At 39.5% G+C, this 21186-nt stretch overlaps 1 protein-coding gene across 1 annotated transcript in view; it reads left to right on the top strand.

Moving 5' to 3' along the window:
• STARD3NL (STARD3 N-terminal like) overlaps positions 1-18958 on the top strand; it is a 39633-nt gene extending 20675 nt beyond the window's left edge. Inside the window, exons 6-10 of the mRNA XM_075271175.1 lie at positions 486-539; positions 6025-6142; positions 9039-9137; positions 10623-10679; positions 17632-18958. Coding sequence (XP_075127276.1) covers positions 486-539; positions 6025-6142; positions 9039-9137; positions 10623-10675 — 324 coding nt within the window. The 3' untranslated portion in view covers positions 10676-10679; positions 17632-18958. The remainder of the gene's footprint in view (positions 1-485; positions 540-6024; positions 6143-9038; positions 9138-10622; positions 10680-17631) is intronic.
• The last annotated feature ends 2228 nt before the right edge of the window (positions 18959-21186 follow it).

Here is a 21186-nt window from a genome sequence, read left to right as displayed (position 1 = left end):
TTATTGTAAGACCGTGAATGATTTGGGACAGCTGCTTTGGACAGGACCAATGGGTCAGTCAGCAAGTAAATAAGTGGATAGCAAGTTATGAACTTTGACAGGAATGTGGTCTGTAATTTTTTTTTTTTTTTTTTGTCAGAAATGGTGAACAATTGGCCACCTTATATAGCTTATAGCATGTGCTATGGAGATTTTGGAGTCTCAGTGAAGGGCATATGTTGACCCATATTCTATTCAGGTGTTGGAACATTTACTAAGCACTGTATATGTTAGAAATCAGTCTTCTGAATATTTGTGTGTATCTCTGTAGATTCCAGAAAGGTGTACGTGTTAAATCTAGCAGCAGGTACTATGCAGGTTAGGAGAAAAATATTTGGTTGTCACTCAGGTATTTAACCTGAGGGGGTGTTAAGAGGGCTCTGTTAGTTTGACTGAAGCTTTTATATTATGATTTGAAATGTCTTTTTTTGCTCTTTCTCCTGAAGGTGACCACAGCGACGACCTGTGCCTTCCTGATAGTGAAAGTTATTTTATCTAAGGTAAGCACATAGAAAGCTTGAATAAGAATGTATCTTAATAGATCACTATCTGTTGGAGTAATTTGTATTAGTTGTCATCGCGTGTATGTCATGTATCTGAAATTTTTTTTGTAATCTTATTGCATTTCGCACTATAATAGAATATTTGCCAAGTTACAATATACAGAGTACCGTATGAAGACAATAAGGTATAGTCTAAGTCCTTTAGTGGTATACATTTTGGGCGAGTCCTCAGGAAGAAACGTGGTCTGCCATAGGAGAGGTTCATCTACAGATGAGTAATATTGTGGGCCACAGCAAATGACATACAATAACTACCATATTTTCAGACTAGAGCACACACTTTTTAGCAAGCAAAAACCTTACTGAAAAGTACCTGCATCTTAGGGTGCGTTCATACGATGTAAAGTGGAGCGTGATCTGGCACGTCTACGCGTCAGCAGTTTGCGCGCTCAAAAAGATCCCTTTGATTTCAATGGGAGTTAAGAGCGTATACGTCGCGTTACTTTGCGCCCCTAATGTTGCGTATACGTGCCAGATCACGCGCCATTTTACATCGTGTGAACGCACCCTTAGTGTTAAATGGGTTGACCCTTGATTTCCAGATCAATATAGAGAGACAAGTGTTATTGATTATTTTAATGAAAGGATATGCAATTTTCCAATATACTTTCTGTATGAATTACTCATAGTTTGTAGATCTCTGCTTGCTGTCATTCATTCTGTTACTTCTAGTGGATAAAAGTCTGACCATGGTCATGTGATTTACGGTCCATGGTCATGTGATGAGTACACAGGGGCTGCTCGTTACCAGGCAGATGTTGATTACTGTGCTATGGCTATAACGAGCAGCACCTGCGTGCTCATCACATGACCATGGACAAGCCAAATGAACGACAGCAAGCAGAGATCTAGAAAACTATGAGGAATTGATACAGAAAAATATTGGAAAAATATACAACTATGTGTTATATCAACAATATCATTTATCTCTCAATAATGGTCTGAAAGTGGCCAGCCCCTTTAAGTCAGCAGAGTCCAGCAGTGCCCATTTTTCTTGCCCAAACCTGGGGTGTACTTTTACAGTCACACATCTTATCACCTAGAAAATAAAATACAGTACCTAGTTCTATGTGGCAGAGCCATGGAATATAGTAGGTGGAGTGTGTGTGTGTGTGTGTGGGGGGGGACGCGTAGGTGGTCCATCTTATACAGTGCTGCTCCTCTCAATGAATGTTGGTATACCTTGAGGTTGTTTTGAAAGGCTCTGCCAGGAGATCACATTTGTTCATGATTCCTGTCTGCCTATTTGGCCATATTGTCCACCTTCTTGTACCACCTATGGGAGCTTGGGGGGATTGCAGGATCTCCAGTTCAAGGGGATTAGCCATTTTGCTGTAGTGAGTAGGTGAGTGGCCATTTTTCAGATGGACTGAAAGTGTGTGTTAGGGCCCAGTGCAGAATTAGAGTAGAGGAGTAAGGGTGAATTTTCTTGAATTTTCTCCGTTATATGGCAGAAAGTTCTCAAAACTTCCTGCAAAAGGCTTGATGAAGAGGTCTGGCCACCAATTATGGTAGGCCGGTTTTTCCTTTATAACACCAACAGTGTTCGATTTGGAAGAAATTCAACTTAATGAGATATTTAGGGGTACAGTTTCACCCTGTAATTCCCATGGGTTTTTTAGGTGTGTAAGAAAACGATTACTGTATCTGCAGTTTTAGAGGCAAAGCCATGAGTAGATTCAGATGGAATTGGAAATAGAAAAGGAAGGGGTTATATTTCTCTTCCTTGCTGGGTCCGTTGTGGCTTTGGCTAAAAAAAAAAATTGTATATAAAACTGTATATACAAGGGGTGGCTTTTAGTTATGTAACTAAAATTAAGCTTAATTATTAAGCTTAATTTTATATATATCTTATATCTTATCTTATGGTAGAGTTGGAAGGGACCTCAAGGGCCATCGGGTCCAACCCCCTGCGAGTGCAGGTTTTCCCAAATCATCCCAGCTATATGTTTATCCAGATTCCGCTTGAAGATTTCCATTGATGGAGCGCCCACCACCTCCCGTGGCAGCCTATTCCACTCTCTCACTACCCTCACTGTCAGAAAGTTTTTCCTAATGTCTAATCTGTATCTCTTTCCCTTTAGTTTCATCCCATTGCTTCTTGTACTTCCTTGTGCTAATGAGAATAGGGTAGATCCCTCTGCACTGTGACTACCTTTCAGATATTTGTAGACTGCTATTAAATCTCCCCTCAGCCTTCTCTTCTGCAAACTAAACAATCCCAGTTCTTTTAGCCGCTCCTCATAGGACATGGTTTGCAGACCTTCCACCATTTTGGTTGCTCTTCTCTGGACTTGCTCCAATATATCGATGTCTTTCTTGAATTGAGGCGCCCAGAACTGTACACAGTATTCCAGGTGTGGTCTGACCAGGGAAGAGTACAGCGGAATAATGACCTCTCTTACATAGTGTCCACCAACATGTGGCTGCAGAATTTCTAGTCCCCAATTTTAATATAGGCTACAAGTAAAAGGTTCCAGGACACTTCAATTTTTCCAGTTTTTATTGATATTTACACAGTTTAAACCCCCTCCCACTGGACAAAACCTGCTTGGGCTTTGAGCAAAGTACATTACAGTTTACCCTGAGCAAGATACATCCAGGAACTGCTCTAACTGCACAGCCACTGCGGGGGATAGCACTGTGATCTTGGTCTTGTTTTACGATTAAAGTCGTTTTGCAGAAAAAAGGAAAAATAGACAAAATTGGTATCGCTACATCCATAAAAATGCACCAGAGTCAGCAATATTTATTTGAGCCATAAATTCTAAATCTGCAAAAATTAAGTGACGTTTTCTGGACGTTTTTGCAATTTTAATGTGACTGTTAGGGGGTTAATATCTGAAATGTACTTTTATATGAAAGCACACTCTTCACAGTAACGATCTCTAACTGATTCAACAGTTTCATACAATCCAGTCATTGTTTCTGCAGTTACATTTATTGTTCAACATTGTTGCAGAAGTTCCCAGAAATGCTGCACTTGTAAGTTGCTTTGCTTTCATTCGTCTCTGCAGTTCAAACAAACAAGCAAGCTGCATGGTGTTTTAAGTCTGGAGAATGTGCAGGTCATTCCTTTCTTTGAAGCCTGCTGGCTTTTTCGTGTCTTCTTCAATAGTTCTGACATCAGTGACAGCAGTATACCAGCAGTAGCAAATGGCAATAAGACTAAAAGCCTTGGTGCTACTTGCAAATTCTTGGTTGCTTTGGCAATCATTTTGGGCACCCTCTAAAGCCTTGCCCGATACTTCACAAATGGGACCTCAAGCAAGGTCTTGTGAAGATGTTAGGGTAAAGAGATTCTAAATATATGGGTTATAAGTGATCGTTGTAGACAAGGATGCACATGAAAATGTCATGGCAGTGGTGTAACTAGCAAAGACTAGGCCCCCCAGCAAACTTCACTTGTGGGCCCCTCTCCCACGGCATAGTGCCTTTTTTTTCTGGCCCCCAAACAGTATAACGCCTCATTTACACACATTATAAAATCCCAAAGTGGCCTCCAGACAACATAGTGTCCCATAGCTTGCCGTCCATACAGTATAATGCCCCACCGTGGCCCCTGTGCACACACTGTTATGACCCCCTCGTAGCCTACCCATTAACAGTTATTATACTCTGGTGTTTTTCAGACCTCAGAGTATAATGATCGGAGACCCAGGGGTGGATACAAACATAAAAGAACTGTTACTCCCTGCTGCTTTTGGCCTTCTTCAGTGTTGCTGCAGATGCCACGTGAGCCGGGCTGGCGTTGCTACGCATAATGATGCCGGCCTGGCCCACGTGACGTCTGAGACAACATCAAAGGGGCCCGAAGATAAATAAAAATAATTATATATATATATATATATATATATATATATATATATATATATATATATATATATATATATGTATGCATCAGTACACACAAGAATACATACTATTACAGATTTTATTGGTAAGGCTAATTTTTTTTTCTTTTTACTCCCACTACAATTTTGGACAAGTAGGTCTCTGAGCTTCAGCTAAGAGCATTGCGCTTCACCCAGAGTAGAATACTTTCAGAGATGTTAACATTAAGCGTCTTTCTATAAACTACGGTGCCATGGGGGCTAGAGCTGTGATCTTGGTCTTGTTTCAAAACGAGATCATCTTTAATCCCCATAGCTTTAGAGGTATCACAGGTTAAATCGGAGATGCATATGCTCCCACTTTCACTTTAATCAGTGTGCAGGAGCAACTGACAGTGCAAGTAGAGGAAAAAATGATTTATTATGGTAGTATTCTCCTGTCACTTAGGATAGGTCATCAATATTAGTTCATTGAGAGTATGACTTCCAAGTCTCCAGGAGATCTGTTGTTGGGGATACTGCCCCCAGTAATGTTTACATTCCAGGAGCCACACTGCTCACTCGCAGCACGATTTGTAGCAAGATTTTGGTATAGTTGTGTTGCCACATAGACTTCAGTGGGGTAGCACTGCAGTACCAAAACTCGCCCCTACAAATCGATCGAGTGGGCAGCTTGGCTTCTGGCATATAAACAATACTAGCAGCCATGCAGTCCTTGAACAGAGGATCTGAGATGGTCTCGGTTTTCACAACCTTGCATATACTCGTATAAGCCGACTCGAATATAAGCAGAGACCCCTAATTCTACCACAAAAAAACTGGGAAAACTTATTGACTCGAGTATAAGCCAAGGGGGGAAATGCAGCAGCTACTGGAAAATTTCAAAAATTAAAATGGTCGGAGTTTTTGGGTGCAGTAGTTGATGGGTGATGGGGAAGGGGAGGGGGTGTTTTGGTTGTCTGTCTACCCCTTCCCTGAGGACTGTTTCCCCCCACCACTTGGAATTCAGCCTGCCTGAATACAGGGTATCTGCAGTGCTGCTATTAACCCCTTCACGACGGAACAGGAGCACTGAAGATACCCTATATTCAGTAGACCAGGCACTTTCAGACACAGGGATACCTAATGTGTATGAGTTTCACAGTAATTTTCTACTTTTTACTTTTATATGTATTTTAGGGAAAGGAGTGATTTAGAATCTTTATTTACTTATTTTATATTTTTTTAAAGCCTCTATTTTCCTTCTCACTATTTTACGGTAGATTCTATACTTTACTATTGCGACTGGTCATAGACCCCTCCCCCCCCTCCCAAAAAAAATAAAAATTTATATATATAAGCCGAGGGGGGCTTTTTCAGCACAAGAACTGTGCTGAAAAAATTGGCTTATACTCTAGTAATTCCATCCTATCCTAAGGATGGGCCATCAATATAAGAAACTGGATAACCACCCTTACCTACATAAGTTTCCTAATCATGCTTGCTATTTTTTGTATCTATCCCTAGGTTTGAGTTTTACATGGTGTTATTTTTGTTATATCTATTGCATAAAATTGGTAATATTAATGATTTCTGTTTGCATTTCACAGTTGTTTTCCCAAGGTGCTTTTGGTTACGTCCTTCCTATCATGTCCTTTATTTTGGCCTGGATAGAAGCTTGGTTCTTAGATTTTAAAGTTTTACCGCAAGAAGCTGAAGAAGAAAATCGTGAGTTGTTAAGAACAGCTTTTTTTTTTTTTTTTTTTTTTTCTTTCATTGTTATTAAATATAGCCTATGTGTTCCCAAAACTAAAAACTAAAAATAATAGCTATATAAATTGCTGTGTGTGGGCAGGGTAAGCAGAAATTAACAATAATAAGGTAGATCATTCTCAATGTATTAGAGCCATAGAATAACAAAGTAGAGTGATTAAAACTTAACTTCTTTAATAAATTGTGTTAAAAGAATCTAGAACAAAACGAAATGTATAAGGGTTAAAATAAAAAATAACAATCCCCAAATAAAAAAAATAAAAATAGTGCTTTATAACAAAGTGGGGTTTATGACTGACCCCCTCCTCATTTACTCCAAATTTGGAGCAAAAGCTTGTCTTTCCTAAGGGCTAGTTCACACAGGACTATGGAGGCTGATTTTTGACGGCGGATTTCGCCTCAAAATCCACCTCCAAAAAATGCGGCAAGGTCCAAAAACCGCTTCCTAATTAGGAAGCGTTTTTTTTCCGGACCAAAATAAGCCACACGTAATTTACGTACTGTGAACTAGCCCTAACAGTAAAATTGTGATGACATGTACTGCAGCCGTGCCATCAACTTCTGGGTATTACTAGCTTATTGAACCACAATACAGCTGTTTGATTAATATCCATGCTATGAAATTACTTAACCCTTTCCTGACATTCACCATACTGTTATAGTAGATGGCAAGTGTTTAAATATGACAACAGAGACCCAGCGGCAATGCATGTGATCAGTACCAGCATCACTGGCAATAATCCTCTAAATACCTTGCTCAAAACTGACTGAGGCACCATTTTTTCTATATGCTATATTTCCTTGTGAATTGCCGCCCCCTGGAATAAGATCTGGGTACCAGTGATTTGTTACAATGACAGTGGGTAACCAATTGAAGACACCTAGGCTTGTCTTTCAATTACTTTTATTACAGGTTGCTCTAGGCAGCCCTGAGGTCAAAATCTCTAAGGTGGGGGTGGGGGGTCTAAAAATAAAGGTAAAAATATTAAAAAATCAAATCACCCCTAGATCAGATATAAATACAGTAAAAGACATACACATTAGGTATCCCTGTGTCCAAAAACGCCTAGTCAAAAACTTCTATTTTTAAGTATTTTCCCATAAGGTGAGTTTGAATAAATATCAATCAAAACAGTAGATATTCCCTCAAATGGTATGACTGAAAAGTACATCTTTTTAAAGGATTAAAATGTAAAACAAAAACTTTGTATATTTAGTATCCCCAGAATTGTTAAGACCCATAGAATACAGGTGATATTTCATTTTGACTGCACAGTGAACACCATAAAACCAAAGCTGGTAAAGAAGTTTTTCTTCAATTCCACCCATTCTTTAACTTTTTGTCCTGCAAAAATTAAGCATTCATAGGCCTCTGAAAATGTCAAAATAAAACTGTTCTGGCTTTTGGAAGGAGGGGAGTAAAAAATGAAAATGGAAAAATAGCTGCAGTGTAGGAAGGGGTTAAAACTGTTGTGAAAGTCACAATATATTATGAGCCACTTTTTTGATGTAGGCAATATAGTTTTATTGAATTTAATGGTAGAAAATGGATATTTCTTTCCCTGATAACAGCGAGAACATGTGGATGGCACTAGCTCATACTGCTAGCCCTAAAATGGGGAGGAAGCCAATGGTATTTCAGCCCGATCTAAGTGTTTGTGTATAGTGCCTTTAAGGATCTCAACTTCAGAAGGTATTAAATAGTGGAAAGATTCATGCCTTTGGAGCAGTGAATGGGCATTAATCCCATATTGGCTATACACGCCTCCTCCAGAAGCAGTATGGTCCGCTATTTATCTTGGAATGACCAAGTGCTCTACAGAACAAAGTTTTGCCATTGCAGCTGATCCTTTCTTCTTCTGTGGCAGAAAGAGCATGGTCTGTCTTTGCTTGAATATGTTTTTCAAGTAGTATTTGTGAACAACGGAGAAGAATCTTGTTTACCTTTTGCTGTGTGGCAAGGATCCATAGCTTTCTCAAGTGTGTCAACGTTTTACTCTCAGGAATTTGCCGCCTCCTTGTTGCTAAAACAGTCTGAGCTTCTGCACACAGTATTTGCTTTTCTTTTCCTTGTTTGCAGTTGTCACATGGACTAGGAATGCATAACAACTTTCAAGTGCCATAAACTTTGTTTTCAAGGTCTCAAACAATATAATATCTTGCCATTAATATATAGCAAACCTATTAAATCCCATGCAGTCTGACTCTTTTCCTGTGCCGTTGACACTACATCTTGTCATTTCAGGACAATGACAATTCATTCAAGGGCATGTAACCACAACAGGTAGTCACTAACTGCAGTGGACATGTCACTAAAAGTATAATGCTGAATGGACTGTGCTATATGCACAAACTCATAATGATATATTTTGGAACTTACAATATACCCCTATCGCTCCAATATCTGTTACGTTTGTCTTTTTCATGTTCTGCATAATTTTCAAAAGCTTATTAGTTCAGTCTGTACTTTCCTAGGGAAAACACAGCAGGAGAACAGCTTGCACTAGGGCAGTGGTTCTTAACCTGGGTTCGATCGAACCCTAGGCCATATGCACGGTTCATTTTGTGTACCAGTAAAAAAAACATATACCTATGTCTGGAATTTGGAAAAAAATCATATTTGATTTATCACTAAAGGGGGGTTCGGTGAATGTGCATATGAAACTGGTGGGTTAGGTGCCTCAAACAAGGTTAAGAACCACTGCACTGCACTAGGGTTAATAGTAGCATATACAAAATAACTTTTACATGTATACAAATAAAATGTGATTTAGTTTTTATTTGAATGTTAATTGTTAAAGCTAAACCAAGGTTTGTGTGTTTTGTTTTGTTTTTTCTCTCTTAAATAAAGGTCGTCTGATGATACAGAGTGTTTCTGAACGTGCTGCACTTTTACCGCCAGGACCAAGATCAGATGGACAGTTCTACTCACCCCCTGAATCTCCTGCAGGTAGATCTGTCTGAGCTGTACTCAAAGTATAGGTTTGATCCTATCATCAGTGTAGAAGTTTCGTATTAGTGTTGTGTGGCTGTCAATGATTCTGTTACAGTAAATATGCTATAGCTGGAGTGTAAAATACACACGGTCAACTAAAAAAAGTAAGGCTACACCATGCTGAATATTTTTGACATATGTAGACATATCACTATTTAAAGGGATCCTATCATTCAGATGGAATTTTTTGTCTCTAACACGTCGGAATAGCCTTAAGAAAGGCTATTCTTCTCCTACCTTTAGATGTCTTCTCCGTGCCGCCGCTCCGTAGAAATCCTGGTTTTTGCCGGTATGCAAGTGAGTTCTCTCGCAGCACTGGGGGCGGACCCCAGCGCTCAAACAGCACTGGGGTGTCCTCAATGCTGCCAGAGAACTCTCCACCGCTGCCTCCATCTTACTTACACAGTAAGTAAGCGGCCATTTTCTTGTGGCCTGTGGGCATGCGCAGTCGGCTCTGCCAGAGACCTAGAAGTTTCACCGTCTGTGCCAGAAGAAGACACAGGAAGAGGATGTTCCTGAAGAAGATGGAAGCAGCGCTGGAGAGTTCTCTGGCAGCTTTGGGCCTGCACCCAGTGCTGCAAGAGAAATCATTTGCATACCGGCGAAAACCGGGATTTCTGCAGAACTTCAGCGTGGAGAAGACTTCTAAAGGTAGCAGGCGAATAGCCTTTCTTAAGGCTGTTCTGACGTGTTAGGGACAAAAAATTCCATCTGAATGGTAGGATCCCTTGAAACTGTACTGTAAAACAGATAAGCAATTTTATGATTACAAGATGCCCTACTTGGTATTAATTCCTGGCACTGCCACCTTTGGCAGGTACAAGCATTACAATTACACCTGTGCCACACATCTAATTAAAAAACAAAAACAAAACTCATTTGAGGGCCACTGATAACACATTGCAAACGTTGTGACTGTGACACATTGACGTTGTGACTGGGCAAGGACTTGGATAAGGCCAAATGCTAAAACAGGCAACAAACTAAACCTTCTCAACCCAACATGCACCCTCATGAAGGATCACAGCTAAACAGTTGGAGCCTACAGTACCAATAGATAAAGAAGCTACCTGGCAATAAATCCAGCAGTAATAAATCAGGTCACTCACATTCCCTTCTGTGGGAGCGCCCCAGATAGAGGTGGCACAGGCGCTTACTAGAGACTTATGGTAATGGGTAGTTAGTAGTAAAAAAAAAAAAAAAAAAAAAGGCTTTTTTTTATGCATAGACTGCCAATTCGTGGAAAAAAAATTGCAACTTTTTATGCCTTGTATGCCAGTTTTCTAGTAGATTCTTATATTATATGATAAATCAGTGTGTGCAGTTTCTTTTCAGTGGTAATGATGAAAGCTACTTTTTAGGAATTTCTGTGTTTCTTAGAATGTCACACAAAGTGTATTTTTTTTTTTTTTGGTTTTAATTTTCTTAATTTGTTTGCAGATTCTGATGAAGATGTTGAAGAGAAACAGGATAGTGAGAAATCTCTCATTTAGTAACGTAAGAATATATTGATATTTTTGTGAGAAACGGTTATTCATCACAATGAGTCGCACTATACAGTACATCAAACACAAGGTTCAAACACGGGCATCGGGTGCGTTCTTTTGCACTCCGTGCATGCAGGGTTCTTCTGTCCGCTTGAGAAGTCGGACATCTTCACTTGCGGACAGGGAAGGACAGGCACGGAGTGCAAAAGAACGCACCCGATGCCCATTGAAATGAATGACAGGTGTCACGGACACAGCTAGTGTCCGCTCCTAATGTCCGTGACAGATTTTGAGCGGACACTACCTGTCGGACACCGACGGTAGTGTGAACGCTCCCTTAGGCAGGAGCATTATAACACTTTGAAGCATCACAGTGTTTATATTTTTGTTGCCAGCAATTAGCAACAAATATATTGTACCCAGTTATTTAACCACTTCCCACCGATGGCATTTTTTTTATTTAGTTTTTTTGTTTTGGACTCCCCTCCTTCTAAACCCCATACCTTTTTTTTATTTCTCTGCTACCAGAGCCAAATGACATCTTAGTCTTTGCGGGACAAATTTTTCTTCATGATGCCGCCATTAACTATTCTGTATACTGTACTGGGAAACTGGAAAAAAATTCAGAATGGGGTAGATTTGAAGGAAAAATGCATTTCTGCGACTTTCTTACGGGCTTCGGTTTTACGGCGTACACTGTGAAGCCAAAATGACATGCCATCTGTGTTCTGTGTTTCGGTATGATTCCGGTGATACCAAATTTATATGGTTTTATTTACATTTTAACCTCTTTTAGAAAAAAAAAATGTTTTAACACAGTTTTGAATTTTTTTTTTTAAAGTCAGCATATTCTGACAGCCGTAACTTTTTTTTATACGTCCATGTACGGGGATGCATAGAGCGTCTTTTTTTTTTTTTTGTGGGGTTGGGTGTACTTTTTAGTTCTACCATTTTCAGGAAATGCTATTGCTTTGATCACTTTTTATTCAAATTTTTATCAGAATCAAAAATGGCGGTTTGGCACCTTTGACTATTTTTCCCACTACGGCGTTTACCGTACAGGAAAAATATTTTTATAGATTTGTAGAGGGGCGATTTCGGACACAGGGAGACCTAACATGTATGTGTTTCACAGTTTTTAACTACTTTTATATGTGTTAGGGAAAGGGGGGTGATTTGAATTTTTAATCCTTTAAAAAAAAAATATATATATTTTTTTTTTGCATTTATTAGACCCCCTGTGGGTCTTGAACCCCACTGGGTCTGATCACTAATGCAATGCATTACAATGCTAATGCATTGCAAAAAATAGACCAGCCTGCAAAAGAAAGTGACTGCAGACCAGCCGGGGATCCTTTACAAGGCTCCCAACTGTCATGGAAACATGACTTCGGCCCTTGAGCTTGCTCCAGGCGCCAGCAGTCACCGGCTAAATGGCGGCGCCCATGTGCCACCGGGAAAATGGCGCCTTTGACCGAGGCACCGGAGGGGTTAATGCCTCCGATCGGTCCGGGGACCGACCGGAGGCTTTAGCGCTGGCTGTCTACTGTGTAACACAGTAGACACCCGGCGGCTATGGCGGCCGCCCGACTCCCGGACGGCCGCCATAGTTAAACACCTGACATGCGCTGTACTAGTACGACGGATGTCGGGAAAGGGTTAATTGGAAACAATCGGGTCCCCTGGGTCTTACATAGCCCGTGTTTATTAAGGTCTTTTGACCCTGGTAAGGGAAATTGATAGTGTTTTTCTTTTTGACTTACTCCCTAACAATGTCAATAGGGGGTTAATACTCTGGTCAACATAGAATATCGGTATAACATAGAATATCGGCATTATATGGCCGATATTTTTACCTGCGATTATTTTAGCAGTGTGTCCTAATTTGCAACTCCCATAACAGCATATCCTGGGGGGATTGTGTCATTCTGTTTAACTCCCTAATTCCCAGACTACTGCATGAGCTATTTTGGTCTGCACACTGGGTATATTAAAGATATTATTAGGGGGCAACTTCTCACTTGTGTGACATCACTATTTTTGTGTATATGTGTTAAGTATTCCAAATAAAATTTGAAGTTTTATTCGCACATTTGAGCAACATTCGTATAGTACTGAAATTAGACCCATCTGTGTATAATAAATTAGAATATATCTTAACACATTTTTGTCTTTCTGTGAAATCTTGAATCTCTTTACTCTTTCCATTTGGCTTCTGTGATGAGAAGCCATTGGCTTCTGCGGTTCCAGAAGAGGCTGGACGGAGCACAGCGGTCAGGGAAGCCGCCCATGATGTGGGGCTGGCCGGGCAAACAGGATTGGTTAATTTAAATACGTATTAGGTTGCGTTAGCAAGTTTAGTTGTAGGCGTGGGCTTATAAGGGGAAAGAGGCCAAAGAGCAGCAGTCGCGCTGCTAGTAGTGAAAGGAAGCTCCCACCCTCCCTCCCTTATTATTGGGCTAGGGATTACAAGGGTTTGAGTTGGGGGGTAATTTTCTTTTCCTTTTAGAGGGTTAAGCTTAGTTTGGGCTTGGAGGGATTTGTCGCAGCACCATGGCGGAAGGGGTCCTTGGATTTGGAGAATGTGGAGATATGGTTGAGGGAGAGCCTGGAGGGCTCTGGACCCCTCAATAAGGGATTATAGTTGTGGCTGTGGATTTTATCTGGCCTGGGAGAAAAAGGATTCGGTAAGAGGTGGATCCTTAAACCCGTATAGGGTGAGCTGGGGCTTACGGCTAGAAGTAATATTTACTAATAATAGGAAAATATTTGGAAATTAGTGGCCAGAATGTCGGGCTCTGAGGTCCTCCTCTGTCATTTTAGGGATTAGTGGCTCAGGAATGTTTATACAATGTTCACAATTCCATGCTTTATTTGTTAATATGGCTGCTGTGGCCCCTTCATTCCAGCTTTTGTGTCTGAGTCTTTATTTAAGGTACAATTGAGTTATAGGGAGGACTGGACGCTTACCACGTCAGTCGTCTCTCACAGTAACTGTGTATGGAGTATGAGCTATGTAAAATGTAGAGAAAATGCGGGTGGGATCACTTCAAACATTATCTTGGACATTATAAAACGTACAAACTTGCTTTTGGTTTCATGTGAAAGAGGAGATTATTTCTATACCATTATTATTTCCAGAGAGATCACTGGCTGAAAACACAGTCAGGATTTGGATATTTATTCCATAATTATTTTGCAGCTGCATATAAATATCCGAATGATGACTGTGCTTTCAACCAGAGATATCTCTGGAATATAATATAGATAGCTCATATGACGCCAAAAGCAAGTTTGTACATTTTAACACCAGATATAACTATTTGAAGTGACTCTCCCCTCATTTTCTCTACATTTTACACAGCCCCGTACTCCATACACTGTAATATTCAATGAAAGGCAGGAACAGCGCTCAATACAGAAGTAAGGGGAAGAGTGAGAAACTGCAGGATTTCACAGAAAGGATCCAAAATGTATAAAAAAAGTTTAAAGTTTCAACTTATTTAACAAATAAGGCTAGTTATTTCAAGCCATATGTGTGCTGAAAAAAACATGGTAAAAATAGTTGAAACCATTAACCCTTCCCGCTGTGGGCATTTTTCGTTTTTTGTTCTGTCTTCCCACACCTCTTCCAAACCCCATAACTTTTCTTTTTTTCCGTTCTCAGAGCCATATGAGGTCTTAATATTTGCGGTACAAATTTTTCTTCATGATGCTACCATTAATTATTCTGGGAATGTACTGGGAAGCTGGGAAAAAATTCAGAATGGGGTGGATTTGAGGAAAAAGTGCATTTGTGCAACTTTCTTATGGGATTCGTTTTTAGGGCGTTGTCTGTGCAGCCAAAATGACATGTCACATGTATTCTATGTTTTGTTACATTTCCGTGGATATCAAATGTATATGGTTCACATTATAACCCCTTAAAGGGGCTCTATCAGCAAAATTATGCTGATAGAGCCCCACAGATGCGTAAATAGCCTTTAAAAAAGCTATTCAGGCACCGCTAAAGTTATATTAAACTACCCCCCAGTTTTAAAATAAAACCCTAAAACAGAATATGATCAACTTACCCATCGTGCACGGTGGGCGGGCATTCAGGGTCAGCCATCGTCTTCAGCCACGCCTCCTCTTCCAGCGATGTCCTCGGGTCTCATCTAACTAGCTAACTGACATTGTTAAAAAATGGCGTGGGCGCATGCACAGTAGCATGCTGCTTCTACTGCACATGCGCCCACACCAATTTTTATCAATGTTAGTTCGCTAGTTAGACGGGACCTGAGGACATTGCTGGAAGAGGAGGCGTGGCTGAAGAAGAGGGTGGACCCTGAATGCCCGCCCACCGTGCACGATGGGTAAGTTGATCATATTCTGTTTTAGGGTTTTATTTTAAAACTGGGGGGTAGTTTAATATAACTTTAGCGGTGCCTGAATACCCTTTTTAAACGCTATTCATGCATATGTGGGGCTCTATCAGCATAATTTTGCTGATAGCGCCCCTTTAACAAAAATTCAAAGCTGTGCCAAACTTTTTTTTTTTCTAAAAGTTTCCATATTATGACTCCCATAACTTTTTTTTTTTTTTAATACTTGGGATGCATAGGGAGTCTATTTTTGGGGGGATTGCCATTGTGTTGATCACTTTTTATTCAAATTTTTATCAGAGGCAAAACAGTGAAAAAAAACGGCAGTTTGGCACTTGTGTTTTTTTTTTTTGTTTTTTTTTTCTTCCCTTGCTACGATGTTTACCGTACGGGAAAAATATTTTTATAGATTTTTGTAGACCAGGTGTTTTCTGATACAAGGAATACCTAATGTGTAGGTGTTTCACAGTATTTAAGGACTTTTATGTGTTTTAGGGAAAGGGGGGTGATTTGAACTAGGGTCCCCACGGAATCTGATCACTAATGCAATGCATTGCAAAATACCACCCAAGCGCTGCCGGTAAAATGAGGGTGGTTAATGCTGGCAATCGGTGCGGACACTGATCGTGGACATTAGCGCTAGGTGTCTGTTGTATAAAACAGCAGACACCCAGCGGCTATGGCGGCCGCCATCTTTAAAAAAAAAAAAAAAAAAAAAGTTAAGCTATTGCTGTGTAAAGCAACTAAATTTGGTCTGAGCATTGGGGCTTCAAGGATGCTTGTTAATGACCCTGTGGCACAGTGTGTTAAAACTAAACTTTCAATTGGTTTTCAATGGCTTTTGGTGCTGTCTGAGATGAGGTATCACACTGACAGAAAGTCAAGTTAAACAGTGCTACACCAACTCTTGGCAGTACAAAAGAGAGAAGAAATAATTAGTTGATACTCGCTTGTCCCCGATGTTCCAGTGTCCTCCCAAGGAAGGAACACATGTAAAAGTTCACTCTGTAATAACTCAATATATTTCCCTTTTTCAATTGATTTATTAAAAAAATAACTTTTTGATATTCAAATTAATTGAGATGCATTAGTATATAGCTGTCACAAGGCCTCATAAAGCTTCTTCAGCTTAAAGAAAATGGCCTTTAGACCAAAACAAAATAATTCTATCAGTGTTCAAATGTCAAAAGTGAAGGTGCAGGCAGGTGTCTTTCAACTATTGCCCACTAGGTGGCAACATGCTAACATTTTCTTCAATCACAGTCTAGAAACCTAGAAATATATTGCTGTAAAAGTTTTGCTTTCAGGATGTAATTGTTGCATTCATATAATAGAAATTCTAAAATGATGGTGTAAAATTTTAGTCTCAGTATTATTAACTTTAGAGACTACAACACAGTCTTTAGAGATTACAATACATTAAACATGTGTGATTTGAGCTCTAGTGGTGCTATAGTAGATGTCTGGAAGAGGGGAGGGGAAGTCCAGTTCTGTCCAGATGCATGACAGCGAATCCTTGTATATGGAGTCCACTGTTCCAGGAATTATTAATGTAGTCCCACAGAAAGAAGTGGTAGGGTAGTTTGTTAGGTCTTGTGATTGTGAAACCAGTGAATCACTAGGAAAGTGTTGTCACTGCTTCAGTCAATCCAGTGTTCTGGTAGAGTTTCATTTTAGGTGTTGGCACAAATGCAATAGTACACCATCCTGCTGGTAGACCACAATTGGCAGATCTTCCTCTATATGTGGCATGAGCTGTTCTTTTAAGATAGGTAGAAGTGGACAGCGATAGTATCCTCAAAAGCCAAAAATGAAGAAACTGTAGACTTTGCAATGAGCTTACTTTTTCATAACACGCCACCATCTTATGTTACACTATGTTAGCACATTTTACAAATGAAAGCTGTGCTGTGGTTGGATGTGATGTGCAGTAAGAGCAGTTTCACACCAGCGCCTGATCTCCGTTTTGAGGTTTCCGTCTTCTACCGACAGGAGACGGAAATCCAGCATGCATTGTCCACCGGTGAGCGCCCGTGAGAGTCTTTTGCTTTCTGTGGCCAAACCGTTTTCTTTTTGTTTTTTAACCGGACACAAAGTCCTGCATGTCCGGCTTCGTGGCGAAAGCGTTTTTTTTTTATTTTTATGTTTTCTTTTTTAAACTAGACACAGTCGGACATACAGGACTTTGTGTCTGGTTAAAAAAAAAAATAAAAAAATGTTTTGCCACGGAGAGCAGAAGACACTCACAGGCGGACACTTTGCAAACCCATTCAAATGAATGGGTTTGAAAATTTCCTGCCAGTTTCCATCTCCTGTCCAGTTTCTTGGGCAGGAAACCTCAAAACGAAATCTGGTGTGAACCCACTCTAAGCCAAATTTGCTTTGGCCACTTACAACTTTTGTTACATTAACTATTGGCTGCTACTTTTGCAGCGGTCTTTTACAATAAACCTGTATTTTATTGCGCTTTGATGCGTTTATAGTTCAACAGTGATGCAGAAATGACCTTCAAAATACATTTTGAAATGTTTTCATAAAACTAACGTATGTAAAATATAAAAGGTGAACAGACCTCTCTGTATTGTCTTCTCCCTACAGATTGAAGATTTTTTTTTTTTATTGCATGGAAACTTACTGGAAAAAGTGATGCATCTATGGTGAAAACGGGAAGTAAAGCCACCTAAAGCCTTTTAATAGGGTACAAAGATGGTGCTACTGCAGAAGACGCTGTGGACACAGAGTTAAACGTACTTTAGTAAGAAGAAAAAGAAAATGGAGCATATCTTTGAGTGAAGCAGATCCTATAAAAACAATGGCTTATAACTAGAGAGTGCCCTCGGAGGACTGCAAAACTAGACCAACTTATGCTCTCCTGGATTTCAGTGCCTTTGTGCTCTCTGTGATGCAGAAATAATTGCAGACCTAAGGATGGTTTCTCTTGTGAGACTTATAATGTGAAGATTTATTACAAAATGAGCTTTGTGTGGTTATTGCAGAGTAGCTTTAGAGAAGTAAATGCTATGTATGATGCATATATCTCACTAAACCTGACAAGTTTTTTCTGAAGTGTCACACTGGCAAGAAACTGATTCAGTATACAAACCTTCCTACACTGGGCAGGAGTTAAGTGTATATGTACTTTATATGTTATTTCTCCTTTCACAACCTTTCACCCCACCACCACTTGTTTTTATTCATATTGTACTCTGCTAAATTTGCCACAATCTCTCCAAGTAATAATTCTACATACTTACTAAGCACTTTAGTCAAGTCCATTGAGATTCCAATCGAATCGTATTCATTGACTCTGGAATTGTACAGATCATTGTTTAAATCCATTAGGCTGAAAGCAGTCTTCTAGAATTAGAAGAAAAAATTGCCACAAACTTGAAATGATATAAAATAAAGAAATCCCCTATACTCATGGGTTTTATGGCACTCTGGTTTCATTGCTGGGGCTGCAATGGTCTCCCATGTCTTGCAGTGATGATCTCACATAAATTATTCACACAAACGCTAAATGAAAAAAATAAGTTAAGGTGTACAATGTGTAGTAATCGGTCACAGTGAAATCTAATGGCTTTCAAAAGAAGCAAATTCTTCAACAATTGTACCAGTTTGTAACTCCTATAGAAGTGATTGGGTGGTATGGAAACAGGGTATATCTATATTCTATTTATCTGTTTCTTTAAAACTCAACCAATGCTGACTGTCTGGATTTGACTGTCAATGTTGACAGGGTGAGGGAGAGCTGGGTGACTGAGCCTGGGAGGGGGGATTCATTTTAGAGATGGTTATTGGTACCGGAGGTGGACTTCTATCTAATAGACACTAATGGCGTATCCTATGATAGTACTTTAATTCAGAATCTGAGAATGTGGGAATTCTTTTAATCTTATATGTGTTTACAGTAACTGCTATGTAATTTCAAATTTTTTAAAATCAAATGTGAGAAAAATAGCTTTTTTTTTTTTTAACCAATTGTTAGCTGTTCACTCTGTTATGGGCAACATTTTGTGTTAACTTTTTATTATGGAATTTTTACTGGTGGTTCTCTTGCAAGTGAAGTTTATACATTCTTCTTTAGACTGACGAACAATTTAGAAAATCAAATGATTTGACATTGATGATGATCCTGGTTAGATCCAGCTATTGCCATTTTGCTCTAGTCCAGCTCAAAAGTTAGATGAAATTTAGAAAATATCACACCCAGCCACCAAGTGCCATATAAGTTAGAGGACCTTTCACCAACTCCAGTTCATCAGGTAATGGGTGCCACTCCACTGATTCCAACACATTTGGAATTCAGCAATACATGGTTTTAGTTTTGGAGCATGATATACTATCTAGACTCTTTACTGTCAGGAGGTGTCAGACAGGAACGGAGTAATCACTCGGAGCTCTTACTAGCGGTAGACTGTGCCAGATCTTTGAGGGAGATATAATAGATGTTCCTGTGGGTGACAAGCTGCAACCAGAGCAGTCTAGCAGTGACTTTTTCTCCTGTACCAGTTGAAATCACAAGCATGCTCTGCCAAGTGTAAATATGCCTGTTCACCTGGCAGCTGTATTAAAGGTGATGTCCAGTTTCAGCAAGTAAATATTATTTGTATAATGCAAAGTTAAACAAATTTCCTATCTACTTTCTGTATCAATTTCTCAAAGTTGTCTAGATTTGTGCTTTCTTGTCATTCTACTTTCCATCCATAAAAATCAGTCCATGGTCATGTGAAGAACAGACAGGTGCACAGCTCGTGACAGTCATAGCACTTGTGTGTCACATGATCATGAACTGATTTTTATCCACTGAAAGGATCTAACAATGACAGCAAGTAAAGATTTAGAAAACTATTGGGGTTTAATACAGAAAATATATATTAGAAAATTGTACACCTTTTAACTATGCAAACAATAATATTAAAGGAATTCTACCTTTAGATGTCTTCTCCGCACCGCCGTTCCTTAGAGATCCCGGTTTTCGGCCATATGCTAATTAGTTTTCTCACCGCACTGGGGGAGCTCCCCAGCACTCGGTGTCCCCAGTGCTGCGCGAAAACTATCCAGCGCCGCTGCCGCCTTCTTCAGCTCCTCCGCCTCTTCTTTCCAGTTCAGCCAAAAGAAAATGGCCGACTGTGCATGTCTGTTGGTCATTTTCCTGTGACCTCTCCCATTCGGGGACACCCCCGATGCTGTTTAAGCACTGGGGACCGCCTCAGTGCTGCAAGAAAACTAATTGGCATATGGACGTAAACCTGGATATCTAAGGAACAGCGGCACAGAGAAGACATCTAAAGGTAAGGGAAGAATAGCCTTTCTTAAGGCTATGCCAACATGGGTTTAGCTTAAAACTGGATTCTAATGATAGAATCCCTTTAATATCAATAACCAATATTAATTTAATAAAACTAAACAACCCTTTGAAAGTGTTTAGTCACCTTAATTGTTGAATTCTAGCACTTTACTATGACGTAAAGGGACATATAAACTACAATGTGGAACTACATTTCTAAGGCATAATAATTTAAAACTGAAAAAAGGTTGGTTACAGATTGCACTTTATGGAAACCTGTTTGTAGACTATAATAGTTTCCTTTCTAAATTTTCAGAATAGTGGTATTACAGCTAAACTAACCTACAACATTTCTGGCTGCGTCTGTTTTGTTTTATTATGGTTTTGTTTTTTTTTTAACATGACAAGTTGTTAAAGAAAACTTCTTGTATGCAGATATTGTACAACATTTTGTTTTTAATACAGTAATGTCATTAATCTTATACCATGATTTGTCATGTTACCAAATGTTTGTGGTCTTTCCAATAACAGCGTAATATAAACATGTTACAAGAGAGTTCTGTTTTTCTAGCTGTGGGTGAGTAGTGTACAGTAATCCTAACACTGTTCTGTTTGAGTGTGTGTGTTTTACCTGAAATACTGATTTGTTTAGTGTATTAACAGAGAATAATAGCTGTTATTGACAGCAGTCTTTGGAAATACAATTCTGTCCTACGTCCAATTAATGGTTAGGATTTTCCTATACCGAGGTTGTTATGGTTATGTGGCAAAGATACAGCCCAAATGAATATTTGCATTAATTGCATGAAGAAACCAAAATAACGTATTCTAATGTATTGCGAATGTAATATTTTTTTGCTAAG

This window comes from Leptodactylus fuscus, chromosome 4 (assembly GCF_031893055.1).
Source record: "Leptodactylus fuscus isolate aLepFus1 chromosome 4, aLepFus1.hap2, whole genome shotgun sequence".
NCBI classification, from domain to species: domain Eukaryota; kingdom Metazoa; phylum Chordata; class Amphibia; order Anura; family Leptodactylidae; genus Leptodactylus; species Leptodactylus fuscus.
This window is presented reverse-complemented; position numbering and strand designations above follow the sequence as displayed.